At 43.2% G+C, this 16,796-nt stretch overlaps 1 protein-coding gene across 11 annotated transcripts in view; it reads left to right on the top strand.

Annotated features, from left to right (window-relative positions):
* The window catches only part of LOC126283962 (aquaporin-like), a 388,928-nt gene extending 376,589 nt beyond the window's left edge, over window positions 1-12,339 (top strand). For all 11 annotated transcript variants that reach the window (XM_049982418.1, XM_049982410.1, XM_049982420.1 and 8 more), the window contains one exon: window positions 8,945-12,339. In XM_049982418.1, coding sequence (XP_049838375.1) covers window positions 8,945-9,121 — 177 coding nt within the window. In that variant the 3' untranslated portion in view covers window positions 9,122-12,339. The remainder of the gene's footprint in view (window positions 1-8,944) is intronic.
* The last annotated feature ends 4,457 nt before the right edge of the window (window positions 12,340-16,796 follow it).

Raw genomic sequence — 16,796 nt, 5'->3', positions numbered from 1 at the left:
GGTATCGATGTCGGTCGGTTAGGCCTGGCATGAAGTCGGCGTTCCAAAACATCCCAAAGGTGTTCTATAGGATTCAGGTCAGGACTCTGTGCAGGCCAGTCCATTACAGGAATGTTGTTGTCGTGTAAGTACTCCGCCATAGGCCGTGCATTATGAACAGGTGCTCTATCGTGTTGAAAGATGCAATTGCCATCCCCGAATTGCTCAACAGTGGGAAGCTAGAAGGTGCTTTAAACATCAATGGAGGCCTGTGCTGCGATGTTGTTATTATTGTGGCCTTCAGTCCTGAGACTGGTTTGATGCAGCTCTCCATGCTACTCTATCCTGTGCAAGGTTCTTCATCTCCCAGTACCTACTGCAGCCTACATCCTTCTGAATCTGCTTAGTGTATTCATCTCTTGGTCTCCCTCTACGATTTTTACCCTCCACGCTCCCCTCCAGTACTAAATTGGCGATCCCTTGTTGCCTCAGAACATGTCTTACCAAACGATCCCTTCTTCTAGTGAAGTTGCGCCACGAACTCTTCTTCTCTCCATTCTATTCAATACTTCCTCATTAGTTATTTGATCTACCCATCTAATCTTCTGCATTCTTCTGTAGCACCACATTTCGAAAGATTCTATTCTCTTCTTGTCCAAACTATTTATCGTCCATGTGTCCCTTCCGTACACGGCTACACTCCATGCAAATACTTTCAGAAACTACTTCCTGACACTTAAATCTATACTCGATGTTAACAAATTTCTCTTCTTCAGAAACTCTTTCCTTACTATTGCCAGTCTACATTTTATATCCTCTCTACTTCGACCATCATCAGTTATTTTGCTCCCCAAATAGAAAAACTCCTTTACCACTTTAAGTGTCTTATTTCCTAATCTAATTCCCTCAGCATCTCCCGACTTAAATCGACTACATTCCATTATCCTTGTTTTGATTTTGTTGATGTTCATCTTATATCCTCCTTTCAATACACTATGCATTCCGTTCAGCTGCTCTTCCAAGTCCTTTGCTGTCTCTGACAGAATTACAATGTCGACCATGTTCGACAATACTGGACATCCTCTCATTCAGTTAGAGGTGGAATACGTAATGCTTCCGGGGACATCACTCTTTATCCTAAACTGCCTGAGAAAAGAGTAAAGCTCCCAAACGGGGAGACGGAAACGAAATAAAACTTAAGTGGTTCGGAAGAGATGTGATGTTATTTAAATGATTAAAAACGTGGATCAAGTTTTTATTTCTTCTCAATGGATTTTAATACCTACTCAGAACTTTTCTTTTGTTTCCTTTACTGATTGCTCAATATACAGATTGAATAACATCGGGGAGAGGCTACAACCCTGCCTCATTCCCTTCCCAACCACTGCTTCCCTTTCATGTCCCTAGACTCTTGTAACTGCCATCTGTTTTCTGTACAAATTGTAAATAGCCCTTCGCTCCCTGTATTTTACCCCTGCCACCTTCAGAATTTGAAAGAGAGTATTCCAATCAACAATGTCAAAAGCTTTCTCTAAGTCTACAAATGCTAGAAACGTTAGTTTGCCTTTCCTTAAACTTTCTTCTAAGATACGTCGTAGGGTTTGTATTGTCTCACGTGTTCCAACCGAGCTGATCTTCCCCGAGGACGGCTTATACCAGTTTTTCCATTCATCTGTAAAGAATTCGCTTTAGTATTTTGTAGCTGTGACTTGTTAAACTGATAGTTCGGTAATTTTCACATCTGTCAACACCTGTTTTCTTTGGGATTGGAATTATTATATTCTTCTTGAAGTCTTAGGGTATTTCGCCTGTCTCATGCATCTTGCTCGCCAGATGGTAGAGTTTTGTCAGGACTGGATCTCCCAAGGCTGTTAGTAGTTCCAATGGAATGTTGTCGACCCCCGGGGCCTTGTTTCGACTAAGGTTTTTCAGTGCTCTGTCAAACTCTTCACGCAATATCATATCTCCCATTTCATCTTCATCTACATCCTCTTCCATTTCCATAATATTGTCCTCAAGAACATCACCCCTGTATAAACCCTCTATATACTCCTTCCACCTTACTGCTTTCCCTTCTTTGCTTAGAACTGGGTTTCCATCTGAGCTCTTGATATTCATGCAAGTGGCTCTCTTTTCTCCAAAGTAATTTTCCTGTAGGCAGTATCTATCTTAGCCCTAGATAAGCCTCTACAGCCTTACATTTGTCCTCTACCCATCCCTGCTTAGCCATTTTGCACTTCCTGTCGATCTCATTTTTGATACATTTGTATTCCTTTTTATCTGCTTCACTTACTGCATTTTTGTATTTTCTCCTTTCATCAATTAAATTCAGTATCTCTTCTGTTACCCAAGGATTTTTATTAGCCCTCGTCATTTTACCTACTTGATCCTCTGCTGCTGTCACTATTTCATTCCTCAAAGCTCCCCATTCTTCTTCTACTGTATTTCTTTCCTCCATTCCTGTCAATTGTTCCCTTATGCTCTCCCTGAAACTCTGTACAACCTCTGGTTCTTTCAGTCTATCCAGGTCCCGTCTCCTTACATTCCCACCTTTTTGCAGTGCCTTCAGTTTTAATCTACAGTTCATAACCAATTGATTGTGGTCAGAGTCCACATCTGCCCCTGGAAATGTCTTACAATTTAAGATCTGGTTCCTAAATCTCTGTCTTACCATTATACAATCCATCTGAAACCTTCCAGTATCTCCAGGGTTCTTCCATGTATACAACCCTCTTTCATGATTCTTGAACCAAGTGTTAGCTATGACTAAGTTTGTGCAAAATTCTACCAGACGGCTTCCTCTTTCATTTCTTAGCCCCAATCCATATTCACCTACTATGTTTCCTTCTCTCCCTTTTCCTATTCTCGTATTCCAGTCACCCATGGCTATTAAATTTTCGTCTCCCTTCACTACCTGAGTAATTTCTTTTATCTCATCATACAGTTCATCAATTTCTTCATCATCTGCAGAGCTAGTTGGCATATAAACTTGTACTACTGTAGTAGGCGTGGGCTTCGTGTCTATCTTGGCCACAATAATTCGTTCACTATGTTGTTTGTAGTAGCTTACCCGCACACCTATTTTTTTGCTCATTATTAAACCTACTCCTGCATTACCCCTATTTGATTTTGTATTTATAACACTGTATTCACCTAACCAAAAGTCTTGTTCCTCCTGCCACCGAACTTCACTAATTCCCACTATATCTATTTTTCACCTATCCATTTCCCTTTTCAAATTTTCTAACCTACCTGTGCTGCGATAGTGCCACGAAAAACGACAAGAGGTGCAAGCCCCGCTCCCTGAAGAACACGACCACGCCGTTATACCATCGTGTCCGAATTTTACTGTTCGCACTACACACGCTGGCAAATGATGTTTACCGGGCCTTCGCCCTACCCACAGCCGGCCATCGGATCGCCACATTGTGTACCGTGATTCGTCACTCCACACAATGTTTTTCCATTGTTCAATCGTCGAATGTTTACGCTACTTGTTCAAAGCGAAGCGTCGTTTGGCATTTACCGGCGTGATGTGTGGCTTATGAGCAGCCGCTCGACCATGAAATCCAAGTTTGGAATTCCTGTGTGATGGTCTGGATTGATGTCTGCCTATTACGCACTACGACCGTCTTTAACTGTCGGCGGTCACTGTCAGTCAACAGACGAGAGCGACCTGTACTATTTTGTGCTGTACGTAGCTCTTCACGTTTCCACTTCACTATCACATCGGAAACACTGGACCTAGGGATGTTTATGAGTGTGGAAGTCTGTCGTACAGACGTATGACACAAGTGACAGCCAACCACCTGACCACATTTGAAGTCCTTGAGTTCCGCGGAGCGCCCCATTCTCTCACGATGTCTAATGACTACTGAGCTCGCTGATGTGGAGTACCTGGCACTAGGTGGCAGCATAATGTCCCTAATACGAAAAACGTATGTTTTGGGGGGTGTCCGGATACTTTTGATCACATAGTGTACGCTACCAACACTCGCACAGTTTGAGGCATGCTCTCAAATCATTCAAATCATTCAATTCCAAATGCATGGCGTGTAGACTGTCTTAATCTCGCGTGCTGCAGGCAACAACGGATGCTTGTGGCCGGCAGTAGGTTGCTCTGTAAAGAAGGCCAGTGGACATTGAAATCAGGTGGATCAGCGTCCGCCATTTCATACCACATTCTCACAAGAAAATGCATATACCCGTACTCTGCCATTGGCGTGGACGAACGTGTTACTCATCCTATCAGTTAAGGCCACCATTTTCATGGAGGCTACGCTTTACAGCTTTCAAGTACTCTCTAGGAAAAGCAAGACGCCCTACGAATGAATTATCCGAATGGGATGGATCTTGGTAGATATGATGTACATCCACAGAGAAATTACAGTTTCAGATAAACTGGATGATTTATCCCTGCGAAAGAGCTTCACAGATTGAACAAGTCAACGGGGTGGTACACCTCGGGCCATTATGGAGGCAGTTATTCGGCTTGGCATTGATTGACAGAGTTACTGGATACCCTCCTCAGGGGTATTGTGCTATATTCAATCCAACTGACCCTTTAAATCTTCAAAACCGCCAGCTGACTGGAAGGCCCTGCTCTCAACAGTCTTATTTGAGGAGAGATCCGGATGCCTCACTGCCCAATGTAGGGTTTAAAAGCCTGAAGACAATCAGTAGAAAACCTCGCCGGATGTGGGTACTCATTACCTAGCTGAAATGTAATCCCAAGAAGGCGTACCAAAAATGTCAATAAAACGAGACGTAGAATATCGCTGACGTACCGGTATGTAAGGGTGTCGTGGGTAACAAGCAAAGGCGTTCTGCTATGAAACGAAACGGCACTCCAGACCACCACTCAGTTTGTTGGGCCTTATGGCAAACGACAGTCAGGTTGGTATCCCATCACTGTCTGGGTCTTCTCCAGACATGTCTTCAGCCTGAAAACTCATTGATTCCAATAGAATTGTATTAATCGATGGGTCCCACTTCGAACTGAGACCTGATGACTGGCGAAAGTTTTGAAAAATAGTGATGTTCCACAGCAGCTTTACGACAGTTATCTATTAAAAGTACCGATATCGATCAAAGAACAGACAATCCTCAGGGCTTGTGCTTCGACCTGAAGTTTTTGCCTAATACATAAATAGGGCACTGTCCTACATTCTGTTATTCCGATGTAGTTACTTCATATCATTGGTCTAGATACAAATGATCGTATTTGGTCTCACGACATAAAAGTAATTGTGTTCTTTAAGATTGGGCATGGTCTGTTGTTAGACCGAAACTGGCTGCTATAATTAGGAACTGACGTAAGTTGGTTTTTGAAAACGTGTTCTTTTTCGACACTATTCTTGGGTCCCTCCAATATCTATACCCTGCAAGGACGAGTGACTTATGTTATTTGTTCTTTGGATGGCGAGTTTTCCATGAAGTACTTGGATAGCCATGGCTTGGTGCGTGATATCTTGACAAATATTATAACAAACAGAAAATATAAAAATTAGTTAGTAAATTAATGTCTCTCCTATAGGAGAACTATGCATTGTCAAGGATTCCCCTTCCAACGTCGCAAGATGCTTCCACAGTACTCTCAAAATCTTGATAACCGCCTTTATCAGGATCGTTTTCACGGTGAGTGGTCAGATATGTGTCATAATCCTAAATTACAGGGGTATGGCGCCAAAGTACCATGCGGTTAAGATCTCCACGTTCGTAATAGGGAAATTAGCTCTTCTAAATCAGTGTAGATTTTTTTTTGTAACGTGTTATTTTTGTAATGTATGCTGCTAAAACTCAGGGGCGTCGCAGTCAAACAAAATGAGTGTGGGTCGGTTTGGTTGGAATACCACTGCATGGTTGGGACGTGGGACTGTAGGGCAGCCACATAGAGGCGTTACAAGTTTTCCACTCATTTTTGATGCTTTCAATGATGCAACTATGTTCTGGTCCTTGTTGTGTTCATGACTGCCAGCGATGAATGTGTCCTATGCTAGCCTGCCCGTATTTTCGTTGCCTCGAAAGCGTCCACGACAATTGACTCTAACTTCTATGGCTTCCTCTTATCGACGTACTCACAGTACTCTACACTGGTGTGCAAAACATGTAAACATCTTTCACATGATGTGTTACTGAAAAGTAACACAGCTTGATGAAACTTCGACCACACAAAGAGCTGCTACAGGGCAGTACAGAAGACAACGGAAAATTTGACACTTTTTATTCAAAGACAATAATTACACTGAAGTTACCGCTGTTCCGTGGACATTACGAAAGATTGTACATGGTTCTTAATAGAGTGTGTGACCACTACTGACGGTAATGCATGCTCTGCAAGATTCTCCCATGCTGGCCACAAGGTTGGCAAGAAGTTCTTGCGGTAGGGCGTTCCATTCCTCCACCGGCGTAGTTGACACTGCTGGATGCGGTGCAGGTATGTCGACGTGCTACAATACGTCTCTGCAATGCTTCCCACACATTCCCTATTTCATTTAAAACGGGGGAACGGCAGGGCAGTCCATTCGCCGAATATCCTCTCACTCCATGAGCTCCTACACATGCGCTGTTCGATGCGATCGCACGTTGTCATCCATAAAACTGAAGTTAGAGTTGTACATTCCCCTGAAAAGACACCCATCCCAAAAGAGTACTGTGTCAGAAAAACACTGGTCAGTGAGAGTACTGTGTTCAAAGACTGGAGGCCAGTACGAGCACGAACATTATACCTGCGTACAGCATAATGCCCAGACCACCAAAATGACCATGTTCGACAATACTGGACATCCTCTCATTCAGTTAGAGGTGGAATACGTAATGCATCCGGGGACATCACTCTTTATCCTTAACTTCCTGAGAAAAGAGTAAAGCACCCAAACGGGGAGACGGAGACGAAATAAAACATAAGTGGTTCGGAGGAGATGTGATGTTATTTAAATGATTAAAAACGTGGATCAAGTTTACAGAGTACATGAAAGTATGAACCCACTTGTCGATATGATGTTTTACCATCCCAGGCCTGGTAACGTGTGGTGATTCGGTTGGAAAAAGTGTCATAAAGCCGTTGTATCTTTTCCTGATGCTGACAACGCTGTATCAAATGGGTGCTCAGCATCCGCATGTCCTTAAGGCATGGCTAATCCATCACAATTCTAGTTATTTACATACCATCTTACGATGGGTATGTGTAAGAAGTTTCATAAGACTGTGTCCTCTGGATGTTTTACTTTCTTTTCTAGCACTATACATATACACCAAGCAGTGTGTGTGTGTGTGTGTGTGTGTGTGTGTGTGTGTGTGTGTGTGTGTGTGTGTGTGTGTGTGGCTTTATTTCAACCGAATTTGGTAAATAATGGCAAACTTCACGACTATCAGCCCTGTCAGAGTTAAGCCTCCTAGCTCCAATAGGAGCAAAAAATTGTTTCTTTCAGCTTTGCTGTAACAGGCACCCTAGACAAGATGCAAGTTGGGAGAGAGCAAAATCAGCCTGCCTTATCGACATGTTTTGCAGCACAACCTTCATGTTAAGGACAACAACCATTTTTCCAGCCCTTCATGAAAGGTGTGCTGTGATAGTATATTTGGGCCTTCTTTATCGACCTGTTTTTAACGGCTACACATGGGGATTTGCACAGATGAGGGAAGATTGATATGGATAGAGGGCATAAGCAGAGAGACAGGGCAGGATGGAATTCGCAGGGAAAGAGAGCAGGAGTCGATAGAGAGAAAGATTGGGAATTAGACAGAGGGAGAAAAGGTGATGGGGGGGGGGGGGGAGGAGGAGATCTATAGGGAGAGGCAAGCAGGAGGATGAGGGAGGGTGAGAAGGAGTACATGGACAGAGAGGGGGAGGGGGAGGAGGAGATGAACAGAGAGATGGGGAGAAGGAGATGGGCATGGAGGGTGGTGTAAGGGAAGATGCAGGAGAGAGATAGAAGGTGTAGGGCGGTAGTGGGCAGATGGAAAAGGAAGAGAGTAGAGGTGGACAAAAGGGGAATGGGTGTATGGACAGAGGGAGGGAGAAGGAAGGTATGCTCAGAGAGTGTGGACAGAGCAGATGGACCAAGAGAAGTGGGAGATGAAGAGAGAGAGAGACATGGAGGAGATGGACAAGTAGAGGTCAGAGGATGAGGTGGACAAGGAGATGAGGGGAGCAATAAGTAGTCACAGACACGATGGTGGAGGATATGTGTGCTAACAGGCGAATATGCTCATCCACCACAAACATAGCACAAACCTCTTCCTCCAACTTCACTTTGTCCATTTCTTCTTTCTGCCATCTCTGTGATGCACAGCCTTTGACTAGACTGTTGAGCTGATTGTAGGTACAGCCTTCAACCATTCTGCACCATGACACTAGGAGGGGGAGTGTGGTAGTCTGCCACCTCAGATACCTTTTATTCCCTCGAAAAGTTCCCACAACTCATTAGACAGCTGGTTGAACGGACCTGGTGCCATCCTGGAATGATGGAGATGAGGAAAAATCCCCACCACTATCCAGAATTGAATCTGGACTGCGGAGACCAGATTATAGTGTTCTAAGCGCTATATATATATTTAGGGTTCGACACCATCTATTAGGCACACGAATAGGTTGAAAAGTTATTTTGAATGTATGATCTTTCACAGATGAACTATATCCCGATTTAATCCCTGTGGCGTTGCCTTCCCCAATCATGAATTGCTGGTTGGTCGAGTTTAAGTCGATCTGGACAGATATTAATAGATGTTTGAGGATTATTTCTTGATATGATATGTGGTTGTGATCTGATTGATTGTAGATCTGTCTTTGCGAGTTTTGAGATTCTGATACAATTGATTTGTACATCTGATTTATCAGACTAGAATGCTAACGACACGCATTACTGAGTGACATTACGCTACTCTGTGTGGATAAAAGGTTTCGGGATACTGTTGCATGCATGCAGTGTGAATGTGTCGTATGTGCTGGTGCTGTTGTTTTCAGATCTACTGGGTGGGTCCCCTGTCGGGTTCAGCGGTGGCGACCCTCCTGTACCAGCTGGTGTTCGAGGAGCGGCCATCTGAGGTGGCCTCTAAGAATAGCGACAACAGCGTCGGCTGCTGCGCCGGAGGTAGCACAGACGCGGACGACTCTGTGGTGACTGAGAGCCACAGGTTCTAGCAGCGGGCGCGCCTCTTCACTGTTCTCAGACCAGACCTGGGAGCCTCTATGTTGGCTGCACAGCGATCACGAACTGTACAGAACCTGCAAGCCCTTAGTCTGTTCTATCCTCACTGTGCAGGAGTCGATGAGGACTGAAAAGCCAAGAACGTAACCTCGAGGAAAGCGAGATCATCGTACCTGAAATCACAAAATCCTTGTGAAAGACAAAAGAAACTCGTCGCAAATGGATACTTCATGGCAGTACCCTTTCGATCCGTCGTTGCATAATGGTAATGGATCACTCAGGCACTGTTTCCTCTCAGTGATCAGTCCTGCCCTCTCAATGTGCCAATAACTGCTCTCTAAGCTCAACAGAGCTCTAAGAATACAGGAAATCATTGAAATGTTTTTATTGCCTATGCGTTTCAAATCATGCTTGAATTGTTAGTATTAAGAGCTTCAAGGCTCGAGACCGATATCCACTGTGCCGTTAATGTGAGATACGAGATAAAATGCTTGCAAGTATTAGACGATTAAGGGTTGGCTTATGTTTTCAGGACTTTAAACTTAATCAAATTGTTTGAATTTATTTGCTTTTGTTTTCCAACGACGTACTACGTTAAGAAATGTCCAGAAAGAATTATCACTCCGCAGTTGAGTGTGCACCGTTTTGAAATTTCCTGGCAGATTTAAACTGTGTACCAGAGACTAAACCGAAACCTAATCTCCTTTGAGCAATGCTGTTACTGACTGAACTGTACAGCTACTGCTGCATCTCGTGAGTCATATCTGCGTAACTTAGTCGGTGAAGGTATTGCCAACTAAAGGCAAGTTTCCGGGCTCTACATCTACTTCTACACCTATACTCCGCAAACCATAGTACGCTGTGTTACGAAGAGTACTTTGTGCATCACTGTCAATGTCCTCTTTTCTGTTACAGTCACGAATGATATGCGGGAAAATCGGTTGTTGGTAAGCCTCCGTGTGTCCTCGGATTTCTCTAATTTTGCCTTCACGATCATTTCGCGAGATAAAGGCAGGTGGAAGCAATATGTTCATTGACTGCTTTAGGTACGTATGCTGTCTGAATTTTAACAGTAAACCATATCTTGCTGTACACTGCCTCTCTTGTAACGTTTGTCGCTCAGTTGGATGAGCGTCACAATTCCTAAATGTACGTTTAACGGTAAGTCGCTGCTCACCTTTGAGTTTTCTCTGTTTCCTCCATCGATTCTCCTATTTGCCAAGAGTTAACAGACTGAGAAGCAATATTCAAGTATCAGTCGACCTAGGGGTTCGTAAGCTGCCTCCTTTCTTGTAGGCTACACTTCTTGAGAATTCTTTCAATGAATCGAGACCTGGTCCGACACACAGTCTGAATCTACCACGAAGTTTCGAAGAAGGAATACTGTTTGAGCTCGAGTGTTTTATTGACATGGATCATGGATGATTTCCATTGAGACTTCTAGTGTGATTCATTTGATCACCTACTCTTTGTAGCATTTACTGCAGCACGAATCTACTCTACCTGAACGCCTCGCAATGTAGTGCCTCAGTATGCTTCGTACCTTACATATGTGTCAAGTGACTGCATACACCACAATCTTTGTGTCACTTGTGTGACATGGTGTTTCCTTTATTATTTTCTATGCCAGTGTTGCAGCAGTGTGACTTACCTGAGTGGCTTCACGCATATCAGTTAGGGACACATCGCTCTTACGATACGTTTTACATGAATTAACTCTGCGCAGTATAAAAAGACAAGGCTGTTCCTCGAGTGCCAAAAAATATTGAGAAAACACAAATTAAAAAACAGTTTTAACTGTGTGAATTTGTTCTTGTTTTCAGTACGAAACTGTGATTTAAGTATCAAATATTAGAATATGTTTAGTATATTGACAAAATCATAGAAAACATTTACAACAAATACAAATAATGTATGGAAAGCATTTCACGGTACACATGCAGTTCAGCTGTTTAATACAGTTCATCTTTCACCGAGGTCTCAACTTGTGGTGAAATGACTACTACAGTGTTGTGTCGTATGTCTGGCCGGCTCCCTGACAGCGGTACGACGTTAATCTTAAATAAAATCCTGTAGACTGTGGTACTTATCAAGCTCTCTATTTCTTACCAAAGCCAGTGATATATTAAAAAGTCTTGATGGCTAGCATGATTGTTACTGGAACGTGTGTCACCAAGAATCACGGTTGAATCAGTCGAACAGAATAACTTCATCTTCGTCGTTTCCTATGTTCGCGCTTCCATTAATTTATCATTTTAAAGCAGTAGTTTCCGTCCATTATTTACGTCTCCTCTTACCAAATGGTATTGGTTGATTTCCTTTCTTTTGTTGAAATATCATTTCCCATTTCTTGTTTGGGTTGTCTTTTTTCAAATGTTTCCGAAGCTTAACCATTTTCTTTCTACACATTTATCGCGACATCAATTTGAAAACACACCACTTGCTACCTAAGAGCTCTCACCAATGAATATAGCTTGCCAAGGAATTTCATTAAGTATATTTCAACTCCTTTTATGTCATAGAGTCTCTGAAGAAAAGTCCTTTGACAAATTTATATAAGAATTTCGCAGGAATTAACAGCAGATATTTAAACTTTCTTCTATTTTTTCCTGTAAATATTTTAAAATTTCTCTACTCCAGTTTGTCTGTTGTCCACACTGCATATAAAATCATTGTCATTTTGAAAGTATGAGATGAGATATAAAACTTTAAAAAGAAGATAAAATTACAGTGACTGCTCCGATTTTAATGTGAGCTCCTGACTAATTGTTATACTTCAGTTAAAATCATCAGACATTCATGTTATGGTACAGGATATTCGATATTCGCTCAGCAGGATCTTGACATTAAATACAAACAACGTTAGTATTGGATATTATTTATTGTACTCAAGTTTATGTTCACCAAAATAGAGAAGCATTTGAATATTTCAAGTTTTAAAGCACTTACACTTTACAAATGTAAATCTAATTTATGGTGCTGGTGTTGTTTATTTATTTATTGTGAGATATATTTCTATTAAATTGTAGCAATAGCTGTTTATTGTACACTTTTGTTTTTTGTTTCCTATTTACCACGGGTATGCACCTTTTGTTACTCTGCTCAGTATATTAGTATATCCTGATGCTGTGAACGCAAGTTGTGTTGTTAATCGTCAGATTTTATGTATATGTTCAAGTCCCAAAAATAAATTTTATGTTTGTTAAAATTTTGTAATATTTTTTCTTTCTTGAAGGTGGCTTTATAAAAAAAAGAAAAAGAAAAGTTCGTTTACCACAATCAAAGTCACAAAGGATACAAAACTGGTTACAGATTGTCAGTTGTGCTGATCTTTCTCAAATTCAGTAATGCCTTTGATACTATCGAGACTGACACACTATTTGCATAAGATCCCCGCCCTCCCCCAGGGGCTTTCCACTCTTTGGTGAGTTCGTGCTTGGGTATCATGGGGTCCCAGCTTCGGCAACATCTCTTCCCATTTCATGCTGCATGTCTATACTTCTGCTGCCCTTTTCCCTCTCCCTTGGGGAACTTGTCTGGGATATTTTTGAGAATGTGTTTTGAAGTTTTAATAGCCTGACATCAGAGTGCGCCTCATCTGTCTTTTCTTTCTTCCTCCGTTCTCCATGTGATAACCTTCCTCCGATTTTGCGTTTGAGTTCCTATTCGTTCCTTTTTCGTTGGTGTGCGCTCCTGAAGGCCACGTGTTTGCCATGTAACAGGTGACTGCATAATGTGTAATTCCCAGCCCCGGTAGGTAAGCTTTGCACATACCTCCTGGTACAGGCCAGGCTAAGACAGTGGTATTTGCCTGAGTTGTGACCTTCCCAAATTACCAGTTGGTCTCTCTGTCAGAAGTTCAGGACGTGTGACATGCGGCATAAACATTCACCAAAGCCGGGTGAGTCCCCTTTCGAGGAAGCCCCAAGTTGGAAGGAGTGCGCTATCGGAGATACTGGCAATCATGGGCGATTTTGTTGCAATGAGCCACTCACCTTCATTTCGGTCTCTTCTGTTAAGCGCAAACAAAACGAGGCTAAAGATTCAAAGACTCTCTCAGTCGCACCTCAGTTCTTCGTGATATCACATATTGAAGACAATCATTCCTTTGCTGCGGTTAATCCATTTATTATTAAGAAAGTTGTTGATGCAATTGCTGGCCCCGTGAAAACTTACTCTCGTCTACATAAACGGACCTTGCTTTTGGAAACCAACAGTGATTTTCAAGCCCTGCAACTGCTTACAGCTTCTCTCCTCCATGGCTATTCTCTGTGTTGAGGTCCACTGAACTCTGAATTCTTCGCATCGTGTTAGTTACAGTAGGCTGCTCGATGGCCTGATTGAGAGAGAAATCCAAACTTATCTCTCTGTTCAGGGCGTCACTGTAGAGCATTGGGTAGTGAAAGAAGTTAACGCATAGTGACAAAACTGTACAGCCTGTATATTATTACGCGGTTATCCGCTAAAATTGGTGGAGAAAAATGAGGCATGTAGAAATCAGGGAGTGACGATCCATAAAGTATATACATATTTACTTTGCAAGTGACCGCACAGTGTATGTAGGAGGATAAAATTGTGATTGGAGCCAAGATTGCACACAAAAAAAATAAACTATGGATCTCTGTTGTCATGACTCCCACACAATTCTTTGAAAATTGTTCATTGTGGTCATCACTGCTGACGTACCCTCATATTTTGCATTAATGTAAAATGATGTAAACTTTATTTTTTTCTTATTATGATGCGTATAGCTGTGATTGAACATGGCGAGAGTCCAGATTCAATCTCAGTCCAGCCATAGGCAGAATTGTATCTCACAGTAGTTATGTGAGAACAAAAACATGAACAAACAGACACTAGGATCTGGGCACACGTTTATACGACACTGTTCAGCTCTAGCTGCGTAGCTCGAGTTGACTGTATGGTATGCCCAGATATTTTTGTTTTTTGTTTATCTGTAGCCACTACTGCCAAATGTAGATGTTGGTGTGCAGTGGAGGAATGTAGGATGTGGATGGAAACTGTCAGGATGGGCCATATTAATACTCAGCTGTGATCTTCAAGTGTTTTATTATTCTCAGCTCTGTCTACGTCACAGGGTCCCGCAATGCTGAGGACGCCACTTCTCTGTCTACAAAACAGCTTAGTTCAGAAGGACTACCTCAGCGGTCTGTACAACATACTGCGGTGTGCCGGCGGTGTACAGCCGCGGAGTTTTCACAACGTCAGGATGCATCGGCAGCAGCCTTTGTCCCCGTTCCTCAGCACCGCTCACTGGGAGCCATAGGGTGGCCCACTGTGTGCTTCTTCGCAGTCGTGGTTAAGACTGCGGTGACAATGATCACCTGTAATCCAAATCTGCGGCCCTCGCCTCGGGATGCCTACGGCGTGTGTTGGGAGCCAACAAGAGTGCCTGCAGTAGCGAGCTGTCGAGTGGCTCGCCACTGGCTGGCTACAGACTCCACGTTGGCCTTAGAGAGTCGAACCAGCAACCCGCCGTGGACTGGAATGCTGGCGCCGCATCTGCTGCTGCGTATAGTCGGTGGTGTGACACGCCCTGCTGTCCAGGAGAGCTGCCACACCAGAATCCCCCTCGTTAGAAAATTGGCACCTATTTATACGCAGCTGTGCACCTCTATTTTGCTAACACGCTCCTCCTAATCACGCACTCATAACACCTAGGTTGCGCCAGTGGGTCGGTTCTGCCTGTAACTTGCGCCATGCAAACCGCTGCGTTTACTCTTTTCAGGCCTGTGGCCTCCATTCTACTTCGCAACTGCTGGTCAGCATAACATACTCTCAACAGGCCTGTGCCTGGCTGTAACATGTGCTCTCAGAAATATTGCACCAATTCTAACTTCCCTATCTTAAACAGAGATGCCGCTACATTATTCCCCCCTCTGGAAAGGCCCGGTCCCCTGGTCGACTTCTGACTACATATACTTATGACATACTTAGTAGTACTATTAAAAAACTTAGATGTGGTCTAGTCCTCTAAAACAAATGTTATGAGACAAAACGTAAAAATTCGTTACTGGATGACCACTCCACTTAATGCCCAATCAATCCCTTAAACTACCCATCTTACGCCCTCGATATCCAGCCCATTGCGATTTGGACTAACGTCGGTTCCCTCTTGAAATTGGCTCTCCACCTGATCAGAATGAAAACAACACACAGAAAAGTTAAGGCTGCGATGGCACTTGGCACATAGGTGCTCAAAACAATCGTTACTTGTCGTTGCCTTTCCCTATTTTCCCTATTTTGAGCGACATGCTTTACAAGTTGCTTGGCTGATATGCATCCCTCTTGCTCTGAAATGAACTGGTTTACGGATGTCAACAGACCTAACTCCTGAGATTGATTTAACAAGGTCAGATTCTGCCCCGGCAAAACTCTAAAGCTGCTTGTGGTTAGTACAACTGTGGCTTGTAACATTGCATTGGGTGGCTCCTGAAATTGACGCTGGCAGATGTAAGGTTGGTCCTATTATGTAACACGCAGTTCCATTGATTAAAATTCCGCTCCCCTCGAGCTATATACGTTTCGCTCAAAACAACTTGCTACTACTATTAATTTTCGTAGGAGGAGAAGATACAATGCATCTCTATCTGTTAATTTTGGCTCCACAATGTCCCTTGGACAGTGTATTTCTTTCCTTCTGGCTAAAAATAACTGCGCTATGCGCGTGTCCTGATTGGTGCTTATCACCCTGGTTGGACATACCGTTACCTTCCCTCTATGGCAGCTCCGTAATTCCTCCCTTGTCGTCCCGGCGTACCGGCTGTTAACTCCTCAGTTTTTTACTTCTACCAACCTGCTCAACGCTTCCCTTTTCAGTGAACTGAGGACACTGATCACCATCACCCTTCCTCCGTCTTCAAAAAGACTGCTGTCCCCAGCAGGCTCACAATACTCTTAACACATGCAACATAAGAAAAACAATGCCTAATTAATCCTTGCAAACTCAGTGATACATAACAAGAAAACAAAAAGCTACAAATACTCTACTACTTTTTGGATCGCAAAGCATACCGTACGTCATGCTGTACTCTATCTTCCTGGTTTTCCCTGCGCTTAATACCTCTCTCCACTCTGTCTTTCTTTCTCTTCCTTTGCTGTGACATGCCTGGAATCACATCCAGACAACCCTTAAATGGCTGTAGCAGCCCCGTGTGTACTATCGTTGTTCTAGTTGGCTGCTGAAGCTTAAGATAAACGGGGGATGTGGTTTCAACTACTTGGTACGGCCCTTGATACCTCGTGACGAACCCCGTTTTCCCTTTTAGCGTTTAGGGGCTGGTTAACATTACCCATTGCGCTACTCTGCACTGCGGTAGCCTTCCACTTCACTGCGTCTTCCTGCCTTTCCAAAGCCCTCGTATTCGACTTTTGTACCCGTTTCCAAACATACCGAATTGTCCTCGCGAATTGAAGTACAGATTCACCGGCACTTCCTTTCTGTAGCTTCACTCAATCAAACGGTGACGTCATTTTTCGCTTGTACACTACCTCAAACGAAGACAAACTAGTATTCGTATGGACTTCTGCATTGTATGTGCATACAGCATGCTTCAAATACTCGTCCCACTGACGGTGATAAGACTCCACACAAAAACTCAGCCTCTTCCCGATTGTACTGTGTACGTGTTCTGTCCTTCCGTTCGC

This window comes from Schistocerca gregaria, chromosome 8 (assembly GCF_023897955.1).
Source record: "Schistocerca gregaria isolate iqSchGreg1 chromosome 8, iqSchGreg1.2, whole genome shotgun sequence".
NCBI classification, from domain to species: Eukaryota; Metazoa; Arthropoda; class Insecta; order Orthoptera; family Acrididae; genus Schistocerca; species Schistocerca gregaria.
The sequence above is the reverse complement of the archived record's forward strand: the minus strand, read 5'-3'. Positions and strand labels throughout refer to the sequence as shown.